Raw genomic sequence first — 15,408 nt, 5'->3', positions numbered from 1 at the left:
ATTTCTGCCATGAAGATATCGAGGCGATGACACTGTGCTAGGCACACCTGAGTTCAGAATGTTGACTCGTAATCACCGTAGAAGTGATGATGTAACAGGATTAACTACCATACCAATAGGTTAAAACAATTTTTGAATATATCGCCCTGCACTAGAAGCAAGTTACACTCATCACCTGTATATGTCTGCAATCATAGATTGAATACAATACCGCTCTTTTCAAATATACTAATCTCACAAGTGCGAGTGATCAACATATTATGATTATTCTATAGAACTACGATCCATGTCTTTATCCCTGTTCTTTGACATCATTCAATGCAGAGATACCGCGTGAACGTATAAGTGCAGTGCGATATATTCAAAAATTGTTTTAACCTATTGCTATGGTAGTTAATCCTGTTACATCACCACTTCTACGGTGAATAGGGGAGCAAAGGACATACCGTCCTATGCATGTCACAGGACGATAGTCTCAATTATGAGGATACTGTGAAGTCTTTAATTGCAAACCATCATGTTCAAATTGCAATTTCAAATAATTATTCCAAGGGTATTCGCTGCCGAAGTGATGATGTAACAGGATTAATTACCATAGCAATAGATGAATACAATTTTTGAATAGATCGCCCTGCACTACAACGTTCACGCGGTACCTATGCATTGAACCATCAAAGATATGCTAATCACTCGCACCTGTAAGATCAGTATCTTTGAAAAGAGCGGTATTGTCGTCAATCTATGATTGCAGACATACACAGGTGATCAGTGCAAACTGCTTGTAGTGCAGGGCGATCTATTCAACAATTGAATACATGAATACAAAACCCACCCAAGTCCATAGGAAGTGATTTTGAGAGAAAACCCTGTGTATCATTTTAATTACTTCAGTTATATTTACCTGGTCAATATGGTAAGTTTTACGTGCAAATGAGTGGGTTAAACTGTATTAAGTATGGCGATTAGCATTTCAGGGACTTCGTGGGGTTCATGTTAAATTTTGGACTTGGGTGGTTTTTTGAATCATATACAAAGACAACAATGTTTGAATGAGATTACCACTAGTAAGATAGTACAAAATAAAGCACACAGGTATGTATAATGTTGGAAAGCATTCTGCCTTGTAATATAAACCACATACTTTCCTTTATTAAACCCTTTTTTTTTTTCAAAAGTCACTCTCCAGCAATGAGTGTGTTACAAGCGGACTTTTATATATACTGGATTTCAATCAATGTGCTACAAGACTCAAATCATAGACTTGGGTTATTCTTTCATACATGCTATTTTTCACATGCTCAATAGACACAGTGGATGAATTTGAGTTGTTTTTTTCATACATATGACAGGCCTATGCATAGCAACAAATTCCCATGCTTAACTCAATTTGGCCACAGTATGGACTTGGGTGGGTTTTGTATTCATATATTCAATTGTATTCATCTATTGCTATTGTATTAATCCGATTATTACATAATTTCGACGGCGAATATCAGGAGGATGAAAGTCAATAGGCCAAATATTGAAAGGACAGGTCATATAAAAGGTCACGTCGAAAGGTATACCAGCTGACACAAGCTGCATTCTAAAGTATGATAGTACATGAGCATATTTATATTTTATTGTTCTATACCTTGCAAAATAAAGTACATGAACACAATTTTAACTTATTTATACAGATGCCTACATCATACACTGCAAAATAACTATAATTTAAAAATTAGTGACTTCAACCATGTTATAAATAATGGCGCATATGGACTCCATTGTCACAACTGGGATTTTAGGCACAAACTAAAAGTGACAATCTTACCATAACAATACCACCAGCAAATAAAACTAAATAAGCGCACGGACCCTTAAATCTTGCTGGGAATTTCAGGAGGGGGCTATCAAAAGAGCCCATGTGCACCATTAGTCATTACGGTATGTTCTTTTTTTACATTAACGAATTTATATTACTGCTGTTCGGCATGGCCGGTCGGCGGTTACATTGTTTATGCTCATTTAGGAGGATGTTATCCAGCATCATTATCTCGACAGTGAACAGTCACCGTCAATGTGATATCAATTCATTACAAAATAGTTCACATTTTATGTTTCATGCGCGTATTTTTTTTTTTGGGGGGCTTTAGGGCGAAAAAAAAGGGCGGCAAAATTTACCTTTCAAATGCGGGTTTCTCAAAACGACTCGCGATTCACCAGTCTATGATAAATCACCAACGATATGCAAGAACCGCTTATTCCATCATCCTTTCACTACTAAACCTATGACAATTTAGATCAAATTCAAAATGTCCCAGATAACGCTTGAGGTTCGTTTCCAATTGTTGTTCAAATTCCTTGGGTACATCATTATGATGACGATGATGCTGACGATGACGATGATGATCAGTGTACTTCGGTTAGGCCTATATATATAATTGCGCTTTTATAAATACGCACGTGACTACCTCCGCGCTGCCATAACAGCTTATAGACAGTAAGTCTCGAAGTGACCTTCTACATAACGAGAGGTCTTTCTATACATTTGAATGCAAAGGCGGAACAACATGTTACTGCTTTGCAGCAAAATTGTCTATTTTGTTCAACTTTGTGATTATATTGTAAACATTTCCGTCGTTGAATATTTTTTCCGTCGTCAAATACTTTCAAAATGTTGTTTTACAAATTCGGAATTGCAACATGTGTACAAATTTTACGATTCAATTAATACTTAAATTTGATGATATTTATCTACGGAGTTCCTATCCCGTTCTGTATCGTTGGTCAATGCATGATGATTTGGTCAAGCTTGCTGGTCTTCGTATGTCGTGCCCATGGGTCACGTGCGTATTTATAAAAACGCATTATAACCGAAGTACATGTACACTGATGATGATGCGGATGATGTTAATGATGAGGATGATGGCATTGATGAAGATGGTAATGACGACGACGATGATGATAACAAGTCATAAATTGACGACTATACTTTGAACAAGATACGACAAGATAACCGATATAACAATTAGAATGAAAAGACAAAAACTATTAATTAACATGCTCAATAACTAACAACCCATTACCAGTCCGGTCCGACTGCCTGATCAGGAAGTACTCCCGAATCAGGCAGTATGTTGCCGAGTCAGGCAGTATGGTATCCCACAATGCAATGCTCTATTTCAAATAGAGCATCTTTTGATATACCGTTATTTCTTGGTTTAGAGTAAAGAAGTAGGTAAAATATATAAAATTATCAATGAATGTACAATTAGTAGTATTTTTTCATCAATTTTAGTTAAAATAAAGTTAATTTGCATATTTAAATTGTTTTTTTATTTAAATTATTTTTCTCCCGGTGGAATTTTTTTTCGCCCGGTGAAAAATTGTCAACTTACATGTAGCTCATGTGTGTCAAAGTAAAATGTCCCCGATCTTTTATAAAATCACCATGGACAATTTAGTCCTTAGTCTGTCGAATTCGGAAGGGTTACCAAAGCCTGTGTTGCCTAAATCGGCAACATGCTGCCTGATTCGGCAGTACTTCCTGATCAGGCAGTCGGACCGGACTGATTACCGCTACGAAAACGTCAGAAAGGAAATGTTCCATACAAATGAATAACACCCATTTCAACTATGCTATACACCTAAGTTGCATGTCACACTCTACATGGTTTCTAAAATTAGTAAGTAAGTAGTAGAAGTAATTAGTAAAAATTAAGGTAATACAAAAAATGTAGTTCACAGCATATTACGAATGGTAGTGAACTTTAGCAAAAATTGCATTGCTCAATTCATAGCGAACGTGTAGAAGAATTCAAATATCACAGATATACGTTTGTAGGTCCTGTGGTTCTTGAGTTATGTTGTAAAGAGGGCTGAAACAACAACACTTTTGTAAAACGTACATAACTCATTAACATCAATACATTAAGCAGGTTTTCAAAGTATACGATTTGTAGAATGAACTTTTGCAAAACACCAAAGTGTTATTTTTCAATAATATATTGATTCAGATAATGAAAATCGATTTGTTTGGCTGCTTCGACCAACAATACCTCGTATAACCTTAACTTAACCAAATAAAAGGGTTTGCAATATGCCCCTTCTCGTTTATGTTTTATAAACATGCTATTATACTATGTCAAGCTATAGCTAGCCTGTCGGTCGTATTCCCTTCTATACTAGCTCTATACTAGCTAGCATCTTCTGCACCTCTTTTGAGTATTATGACAATCATATTGATAAAAACCATTTCTCATAATATTGATATCATTTCAACATCATTTTTATGAACTAATTTTCTCTTCTCATGCACATTATATAAAGCGGAAATAACACCCCTCATAATGTACGATTTCCGTTAAATTTTAAATTTATTATTTTTTTATTCAAAATGTTGAAATAATATCAGTAATAACTGCCGGGAAGGGTTGCTGTCCATTGTAAGTTGAAATAAAAGTGAAAGAAACCCCATACTGGTTATTTTGGCCATGTAACATGCAGTTCAATGGGAGGACATATTATCATAATTCTTAAATTATGATAATATTTCGAACTTTGCTCTGTTGACCTATAAAGACAACAAATTTGGCCGATTCCATTTAGGTGCAAGTTGGGACATGTGTAAACATTACAAATATGCAACAAAATCAGGTTTGAAAAAAATTAACCGATTTCATATTATAAGATCGTACATTATGGCTTTATTTTTTTCAGTTTAATAAAAACAAATTCAAATCTTCTCTCAATCTGTTGCAAAATGTTTGTAACGATGATCTAAGCATTAATACCTGTTTTGAGATGGTCTTTCATCAACAATATAGGTACTAGCCATATAAATGAAAGTTTTGACAATAATGAAATTTTCCAAAATAATAAATAATGAAATCATGACCTCATATTTCACTGAAAAAAATGTGACGGGAAACTAATCATTTCATTTCATTAGATACGGTATCCAGAAAATTAGAAGTAAACCACAGTCAAAGAAAATCCCACTCATCTCATTTGTGTCCCAAGGAAACCAAGGAATGTGAAACTGAGGCGAGACTCAATTCCAATAATAAGGTCACGTGGATGCCGCCAAAACAGAACTGAACGACTTAGACAAGTCATTGGCAATAAGAACATAATATGACGTGATTAAAAGTTGTTCCTTTGCGTAAGGGACGAACGGACGCATCATTTGACTTTCAGATGGGCAAGCTTTCGCCGTTTCGCCGCCTAGTTATTTTTTACAAATATTTTCATGCATTTCATATGCACAGTTAGGTAGGAAAAGGTGTGTTTTTTAGTGTTGGTGGGAAAAGTTCTATGTGGATGTCATTTTCCGTCCAGCATTTCTTTTCAAATTCTTCCCGTCAGCATTTGTGGCTACATTATCCAAACCAGATAAAGCGTTTGAAGTTAATTTGACTCCCCTCTCAGTGGTAAACGCGACATTTCACTCTTTTTTTAAACTTTTGCTCACAACTAAACACCATTCCATCATGCGCTCATCCATGTTACCAGGCATTTCAAAGCATTTTTACGGTACGAAATACCTTAAAAATAATATAATATGGAAAACACAGGCCCAGGTTGGATGTTCAATTATTATTGTTTTACTGAAACTCGGGATTACAATCGCCAGTGAGTGTATGTTGGCCTATCCAATAGAGGTGAGCCCTTTTTCAGTCCTGTATTCACTATTTATAAATAGCAATATATAAATTCTGGATAGAGAGAAATGGAGGTTGCCATTTTGGCTGGGCGCCAGTATGTCTGGAGAGTTGACCTCTAGCACAGTGGGTGGTCTTCCTGTACTTTTCAATGGTAAGTCGGTTGACTTCAGCTACTAGTCGCTCAAAATTTGGGGTGTTTTATCGAATAAAAACCATTATAAAATGAATGGCGCTCGGTAAATTTTAAAACGCTTTCGGTAACTTTTCTCTAAAATCAGTTTCTCATAACATATGTAAGTTACAGAATCCCCAAATCTTCAGATTTTTGGCCCATATAATTTTTGTGAAAATTCAAGAATACCGACATCTTGTTTTCCTATTCATTTGTATGGAGTGAATACTTATCTAGACACTCTTTGGTGATACGATGTTGTGTAATGGCTGCGCCCATGTACCCCATGGTGATATATAAATAGCTATTTATAAATAGTGAATACAGGACTGTTTTTTATAGGTTAACAAACAAAACTTTCCGAATCAAAATTATTAAAAAGATGTCAAGTGATTTATATGACTAATAGGATCACCATAATCTTATAATCAGACATAATGCTATTCAGTAAATATATCTTTAAAATGTATAAGCTACAGCATCACAGTTACCATGATCATCATGACCGCATATTACTAAATACACTAATCATCATTAAGGCTAAAGTTGTCATCATCGTCGTCGGGAGCTCGGCAGACAAATGGTTTCACCGCACCTGATATTGCTCCTGACACCCTCCCTCGTATTGCTCTGGCTCTGGCGTCCCATGGCTTTCCCTCTGGATGGGCCGCATCGTCGTCTAGCTGCTCGATGAATGCTCTGACAAATTTATAACATAAATACATAGTATGAACATGATCAAAACAGCCTGACATGACAAACAGTGACTGTTTTCGACGGGAATAAGCAAACTATGATGCAATTGTATCCGTTTATCAGTACAGAGGTCATGGGTTCAATTCCCGGGCGGGATCACTTTTCCTATTTCCTCCTTTTAATCATTGCTTGACGGCGAAACTGATAAAATTGCATCTAGTTTGCTTATTCCCGTGAAAAATCTACCACTGTATTATGTTATGTTCCTCTACAGCATGAGGACGGCTCTGTTTACGCTTGTCAAGCCCGAGTCACATTAAGATGACTTGCACGAAGGAGGTAGGGTTAAGTGACCGCTTATAGGTTGAATTCCCAGTCTGCTTAATCGTAAACCAGCGGTCCTGGGTTCAATTCCCGGGCGGGATCACTTTTCCTATTTCCTCTTTTAATCATTGCTCGACGGCGAAACTGATAAAATTGCATCATAAAAAGAGCCTAGTTTAATAAAGGTATACGGTGGTGTGACACAGTTTTGGGAACTTTTCAGCGATTTGGATGTATTGACGGGTGGAGTTTCAGCCCCGGGGTTTCAGCGCCCAATTAAGGTAAATTTGGGTGTTTTTTGTTGTTGTTGAAAAATTAGTATACTGATAAGTTGCGAAAACAGCAGATATAGGGAAAGGCAACATCCAAAAGTCTGCGCATAAAATTTTCGAAGATCCCCCCAGGAAAACATCACCAGGATCATAATTTATCGAGGCAACGCATAGTAGAACTGTAATGACTGAGAAACATGCATCATTAATCTCCAGGTGCACTGACATATAAACGGCATACGGAGATGTGTGCTGCTCTTTAGATGTTCTTTTCCACGCTACGCACAGATATACCTTATTTTAACTCTTTTAATTCAAATCCCTAAATGTTCGAAATATCCATAGATCCCTATTTTCAAAAAATCCTTAGATATTGGTTTATATTTTCGGTAAAATTACCCTAGAAATCCCCCTCCGGAATTAATTTACATGATCAATGGTTTACCTATATTAACGGGATATTAACGTTATCACTGGTTATGGAAATCCAGCGCAGAGTGATTTAGAATAATCAGAAACTTACAAGATTTTTGGAGGCAACGCATAGTGGAATTTGACGGGTGGTTGGAATCCATTGAATGACCCTTCATTTATGCAATGATACGCTCCAATGTCTATATAATGAAAAATAAATATTAAACGTTAATCAATACAAATACTATTGCTATGGTTACTTATCTATAGCCCGGAGAGCTTGATTGTCTAACTTTGTCTGACTTGATTGTCTGATCCGGAAATGTCTACCCAAGGGAACCCCCCGGGGGAACCCCCTGGTCTACCAGTCCTTAAAACTATGTTTTCACTATCCTAGCTGCTATGCCAGTGTATTCCAAATGGTCTTCTATGTTGACCATAAGTTCCTCTCTCGGATATCTCTTGAGCAAGCTTTTTGCTCCACTTGACAGACAGATATAACACGCTATGTAATAGTCCAGCAAAATACCGCAGTTCGTTGATGCTGCACTATTGGCTCTACTACCGCCTTTGGCGTATTTTATTCTCTCCAACACACAAGAACCGCGTTTGAAGACTTCAATTAATTATGGTAACTTTAGTACCACCACAGGCTAACATATATTTCACAGAGGTCCTTCTTAGAACATCAATCTTCTCCTACTGAGATCATTTATTATCCAGGCTTTTTTATATCTATTTTTTACCATTCCAGAATAATCTCAACTATTTATGGCATATTACAGCATTTAATCACCCCCATATATTTCATGTTACATCATTTCTAAAAATAACTCAACACAAACAATCAGAATCGTTCACATGTATATATGATTAATGTAATAGCGCCACCACTTTATGTTCTATAAACCTGTGGGGAAATCATGATCATTCAAGTGGTTTACATTAGCATTTGATAATTAGCATTTCGTATTGAGTTTCCAGAATATCTAATGACAAAATATTTAATTTTGAATGTCTAATGATAAAATATTTCACTTTCAATATTAAATAAATATTAAGGCTTATTTTGGGGGCATGTAACAAAAATATATGTAAAACCTACCCTCATAGAAGAGCCAGTCTCCAATGTTGAGTTCAGGGAGTTTGCAATCCTCATTGCAGTAGTCCATTTCCGCACACGTGTTTCCGTATACAGTGGTTGTGAACTCTGGTTTCTCCAACTTTTTCTGGAAAAAAGAAAGAGATGCAATAACAGAATTATTAACATGAAAACAAAAACCAACACAAACACTCAACCAAAAACCATCTGGGCTATCGGGAACGAAAAAAGGTATAAATAGATGTTTTGAAGTGATTTCAAGTGATCGCCACACGCAACGTGGGGGAGAGGTCTAGTATTTCTCATTGACAAGAGTGTGTCATCCGTGAACAAAATTTCACGTAAATATGGTTTTTTTTTCACGAAGACGCCTTAACGTGAAAAGGGTACTAAAATCAATCTAAATCAAGAAAATGGTCATTCTAAACAAGACCTCACGTATAATGATGTATTATTAATCTACAACTGTGACGTCATCGGAGGTGTTTCAACAACTTCACTAGCAACAACAAATCTTCGGAGAAATAACATCCACTGAAGACGCCCGGTGAAAGCGCTCCGGTGAGTGAACCAAATTTGAGTAGCGTAGAAGTTAAATTTTACTTTCTATGTGACCTTTGGTATTTCACTCAGAACGCTAGTCAGTCGATGGTCTATTGTTATACAAGACACACTCTGTCACTTAATTAGGTACTGGAAACGATCGAATTCGGTGTTGAAATCAGCAAAATTTTCAGTTACACCTTTTCACTTCAAAATTTATTTTCTCGTTCAAATGAAAAGCAATAGTTTTCATTTCTTCGGTAAATGTCGGACAAAAACTATAATGCTTGGTACTGTATAATTTGTTCACACCCTGGTGTTAAACTTAGGTATGAAATGTAGGCTTCTAGTGTATGATTTTCGATTTTCACAGGCTTCAACTTGCCCCATGAGCTTTGGGGGGGGGGGGTCAACGTTTTTGCTTTTCAAAGTAACATAATTCGCTAATGAAAGATATTTCCCAACTTTCTAAAGCACATCAATATAGGGCTATATACAGTATATCACAAAGTTTTAGTCAGAATTTCAACTACTGATTTTGTCAAAATCAACTCGCGAATGGATGGATGATTTTGCAAGCCACAATAGAAATATCGACTATTTCTGCTGGTTATATATTAGAAAATCACAAGAAAAAGGGTGAAATCAAAACGGAATTCTGACAAAACTATAATAGATAGACCCATAGATAGAACTATATTAGTTTGAAACGCTAAAAAGTTAATTCCTAAAAACGCTCACGGGAGAGTTGAGGCCTATAAAATCATGCCACCACGATTTGTTTGAATTTATAATTTAAAAAAAGATATATCCAAGCACCATGTGTTTATCCGAAATTACTGAAAAATAAAATTATTGTTTTTATTTGAAAATTAATTTCAAAGCAAAAAGCCGTATCTCTGGATTGTGTTGATTTCAACATGTATCGATCGAGTTTTAGCACGATTATGCATAACAATAGAGGATGGTCAGTAGCGGTCTGAGTGCTTTAGGGTCCATTGTCAACATCTTCGAAAAACCCGAAGTGTATATTTTGTGAGAAGATTAAAATCAGCATTGGAAAACGATTTGCATAAGATGGGTATTTGTCCAAAACCATTTAACAAAATATGAGTGTGCATATCCGATTTTACAAACATAAATTTTACATATCTCATGGAAGCACTCAATCAATGTTTTCATAATACGATCGTAACAAAATATTCAGATAATCAGATCATTATCGTGTGACCCATCTTTACAGCCACTAGCATATTTAGATCACTGAAAATAATGATATTATGACATATGTGACCAGTTAGGAAGCTTAAATGATAGGGCAAGTACCTCAAATAATACTCTATTTTCTTGAATTTGTTTAAAAAAGTGAAGTTCAGAAAAGGGTGTATTACATGAGATTCTGCACTCCAGAGTCTCGAAAACACAATACATGGACATTTTTTGGGTGGAAAAAAACTAAATCGACTTGTAGCAGTAAGCTTTTAATCATCAATAAGCCATTCAAGACATCATTTCTGCATTTTTCTTCAAATATCTGTTAAGAAAGGGAATTTTAGTTACCTCATCTACTGGAACCGGATCTACCTCACCGTAATCAATTAAATTTCGCCCAAAGGATGAGAAGACTCCGTTGGTGACGAAATAGTCATATCCTTCCAGTTTGCGTCCTGTAAAACACCATGATATAAAAATAAGGAAAGGGAGCATATAGGCGTATATCCCAGATAGACGCATTATAATATTTTAATAAAGGGGTGGGTGGGTGGTCCATCTAATCATCCTCACACAATGTTAAACACATTAACATTATATTTGACCATTTTGCAAATTGTTGTGTTTTTTATTTTTGCTGTATCGATTCTCTCTTATAACGTTTTATAAATCCCATCTCCAATGTCTAGAAGTAACCTACGTCACTGAAGGGGAAGCTCTGAGAAGAGCATGTTGAATCTTGTTGGTAAGAAGATGCCCGGGTATTTAAGCTAGCAACTACTTTAAACTGTTGCGATTTGGTACTTCACATCATCTTGCGAATGGTAGTGAGTTTTGGCAAACATTGTATCGATTATTTCATAGCGAGCGTGTAAAAGAATTCAAATATCACAGATATAATTTTGTAGGTCATGTGGTTCTTGAATTATGTTGTAAAACGTACATAACTCACCAACGACAATAAATCAAGCCCATTTCAACGTATTTGATTTGTAGAATGAACTTTTGCAAACATCAAAGTGTTATTTTTCAATAATAAATTGATTTAGATAATGAATTTGTGTGTGTGTGTGGGGGTGTGTGTGTGGCTGCTTTGAACAATACGTCGTATACCCTTAAGATTGTTACTTTATAAATCAAAAGGTTTGACTAGAAAGTCCAAACTACACCCTCACTTTGCCTGTCACTCATGTAGTGCAAAATTCTGTACCTCTGGATTATCACCATATGCGTAGAACTTTGTTCAGAACTTTGCTTTCAGAATCAATAAATGTAGAAATTACACAATTTATAGCTTTATGAGTGCCACTCCGATATGGCAAATTTCCCACAGCGTATTAAAAGTGATGGTCAGTAAAGTGGGGGTGTGTGTGTGTGTGGGGGGGGGTTGTTGTGGGCATTATTGCCACTACGGTTTGAAATGTGTATAGGGGGGACACGCGGCCCAAATTGTTAAAAAGTGGCTGAAAGAACAAAAAATGGGTAATTTGCCGAAAGGTGGGGGGGGGGACACGTCCCCTTGTCTCCCCCGGGATTGACGCCCATGGGTATGGGGGAGGGTGGGATGTGTTAGCTACCTTCAAAACCAGGTTTGTCATCTCCTGCTTCATCTTCATGATGAGTCTTCCTGCGCTTTCCGTAAATATTGACGACCAAGGTGCCAGCAGACTCGTTGAAGAAACGTCCTGGTTCAGAAATGACGTGAACAGCCTTCTCGTCTGGAAAGCAATCTGAAAGTCCTGCGTTCACTGCCTCGGCGAACTGTACATGAAACATGTAAAATGGATAGTGCGTGTTTACAATATTGTAAATGATCTTCCATTTATTACGTCAAGAAACCTTTCAAATGATATACCATTTTTAAGTTCATGATGTTTATTTTTAAACACGAAATAAAACAAAATGGACCGGGGGAGGAATTTACGGCTCATTCGCCGTGAACGGTCACATATGTTCAAATATGTAAAATGTCCTGCTCGCTGCGCTCGCATTATACATGTATGATTAGAAAACCTTGCATTTGTAAAGTGGGAGGGGTTAAAGATTTTTGGCACGTCAAAAGGGTGGCAAGGTTTTTGACACGGTGAAAGGGGGGGGATTTTGGCATGGCCGAAGGAGGGGGGGGGGGGGGGGGTCAAAGGATTTTGGCAGACAATTTTTAATTATTGCACCACTCAAAAAGTGCAATGAGAGCAATATCTTTGGGCATCGTTGCAGTCTGAATCGTCACTATGCAAAAACTACAAAATATGTACCTCTGCAAATTTCTTTTCTGCACGTTCTCCTTCCGTCACCATGTTTCTCTCAAGCTTCCCGGGAAAACCACCGCCTATGTCCAATAGGTCCATTTTAAAGCCAAGTTTGGCGCCCTCGATAAAAACATCCTTGGCTTCGGCAATGGCTTGTTTAAAAATGTCTGGCTTACGGCTTCCACTGCCAATGTGGAAACTACAAAGTGAAATTGTGGTTACGGTAGTTATTAAAACTGGGCCTTTGGTCTAATACCATTTCATCTAATACCCATTAATGGTCAATACACGATAATTTACCAGACAGAAAGACTAATTACCACTTATAGTTTAATAATCATAATAATTATTATAATCGAAAGTCAATGTAGTTTTGTTTGGTCCAACAAGCAGTATGTTTACTAACCATATTGTCTAAATTGTTTTAAAATAATCATTTAGTCTAATAACCGTTTGCTCTAATAGCCGATAATACAAATGGTTTAATAACCAGTTCTAATACATTTGGTCTATTTAAGGGGGTACTACACCCCTCGATAAATTTGTGTCTATTTTTGAATTTTTCTCAAAAACTAATAACACAGTGGTAACAAAAGTTATGTATATTATAGGGGCAAGGAATCCAATTACTACACTGGAATTTCAGTGACCCAATACAAGCGGTTCATTATTTATGATAAGAAATAAGGTACCGCTAGGATGTACCTCTTTTCCGATCATATATACGGAACCACTTATCTTGAGTCACTGAAATTTCAGTGTAGTAATTGGGATCCTTGCCCCAATAATCTACATAACTTTTGTTACCAGTGTGTTATTATTTTTTGAGAAAAATGCAAAAAAAGTCACAAATTTACCATTAGTGTAGTACCCCTAAGTCTAAAGAAATTGTCATTGCCATAAGGTGATTACAATCGCGTCCGCACAATGGCTGTAAGAATAATATCGCTGTGAAATTTCGGACGCACCGATGGCGAAAACCTCGGGTTTTCTTTAAATTAGCTTCAATTTGGAATAAAAATGAAATGATATAGCGAGTGCCAGAATGTTGAGAAATAAGGTAGGAAGTTAGATGTCTAAATTAACTTTCCATAATGAAGATATCGATAATATACCGTAAACGTTCGCCTAATGGCGCTTTTGGATTCTTAGAAATGTGAGAGCGCCATCCTGGTAAAATCTCAACAGCATTAAGGATACGTGTATGTTAAATTGAGCAACCTGGACATAATGCCTCAGAAAAAATATCGTGACATGACCCAATACTTTAGGTCACTAGGTTAGTTGCTAGAGCAGCAAATTTTTTGTGGTTTCTTCAGGTATTCTTTCTCAAAGTGCCATTGGACTTAATTTGTAAATCGCTTCATACGTTATACCTAACTCATTTTGGTAAATCTTTTATAACATTGTAATTTCTTCATATTTTTAATATTCTTCAGTTCAAAATTACACCTTCTATTGTCTGACCCGTTAGCTCAGTCGGTAGAGGGTGCGCCTTGAATGGTGAATGGTACTTGTTCGAATCTTGATTTCTGACCCCACTTTTATGTGAAGAAGGGTCAAGAAATGTTTTTGGATTTTGTCCCCATTTTACGAACGAATATTGTGATTTTTTTTTAATTTAATTTTAATTTTCTTATTTTTTAAAGATAAATAGGCACTGCGAACAAACGGCAACAAAAACCGCTGACAAAATTTGCTCCACCTGCTACCTATCAATGCGTGATATATTGCACTACATTTAACAGTTAAATGACCTTTGAAAAATAGAACGGCCTCAATGTTTCAAATTGTGTAACTACATTACTTTATTCATTTATGCATTATAAATGATCAGCTATTTTTTCTTTTCTTAAAAGGATCGAACCCAAGTAGATCAGACCATTGATCATATAATTATCAGACCACGAAGTAGTTACGTAACTGCGTGATGGTATCGGAACCAAGCACTGTTCGTATGGCGATCATTACGATCACGCTATTTTGGTATGCCTTTTTGTGTACTGATTGTTTCGATCGTGGTTCATTACTTAAGCGCATGATCCCGTTGACATAGTAACATTACGTAACTTCGATACCGGGCTTCGATACTGAATAGTTGTTGAGTGCACATAATATGGAAAGCCATTGGGGTATTGTGTGCCTTCCAAAGTGCCTTATAACATGTTCTCATTGTGTTGTGGAATCCTAGCCAGTATTCAATTATAGCTATAGAGGCCTTGCGTTTATCGATTGGCTCCAAACAAAGGATTTGAACCGTGTTTGTTCCCCGTAATCATGGTGCAGTGCAGTCCATTCAATCAAATGTTGTCATCAACCTATTTGATCGTAGTGCATTTTGTTATGTGTGAGACGAACTGTCGCGGTAGATGCAATCATGCATGCTTTTGTTGAATGCATTTGAGTAGTCCGCCATATTTACGGGATGATACGTCATATGCACAGCCTCTATTCAGTTGGTCGTTGTATGATTTTGTTCGTTCACTCATTCAAATTTATTTATATCATTTGTTAAAGATAAAATCAAGAAAATAGAGAATAAAATTTCCTCAAATCAGAAAAAAACACATTGACAGACATCATTACTGCATGAGATTCGAACCATCAATCTTCTCCACAAGTTCTATTTATCCTCGCACTATAGTCTAATGCTCTGCTCACTGGGCCACAACGTACCAGGTGAATGATTACCGCATTATCATGAACAAGTTTGTTCGATCTGTTCATAATTGTATGTGTCGATAGGATTCACCCTTTAACTACACGTACCCTTAAT

General features: G+C 36.5%; 1 protein-coding gene across 1 annotated transcript in view; it reads right to left on the bottom strand.

Moving 5' to 3' along the window:
• Positions 1-6,344: 6,344 nt before the first annotated feature.
• The window catches only part of LOC140166792 (ornithine decarboxylase-like), a 142,365-nt gene continuing 133,301 nt past the window's right edge, over positions 6,345-15,408 (bottom strand). Inside the window, exon 12 of the mRNA XM_072190283.1 lies at positions 6,345-6,519. Coding sequence (XP_072046384.1) covers positions 6,345-6,519 — 175 coding nt within the window. The remainder of the gene's footprint in view (positions 6,520-15,408) is intronic.

This window comes from Amphiura filiformis, chromosome 12 (assembly GCF_039555335.1).
Source record: "Amphiura filiformis chromosome 12, Afil_fr2py, whole genome shotgun sequence".
Taxonomy (NCBI): domain Eukaryota; kingdom Metazoa; phylum Echinodermata; class Ophiuroidea; order Amphilepidida; family Amphiuridae; genus Amphiura; species Amphiura filiformis.
Note: the sequence above shows the minus strand (reverse complement) of the source record. Positions and strands in the feature narration are given on the sequence as shown.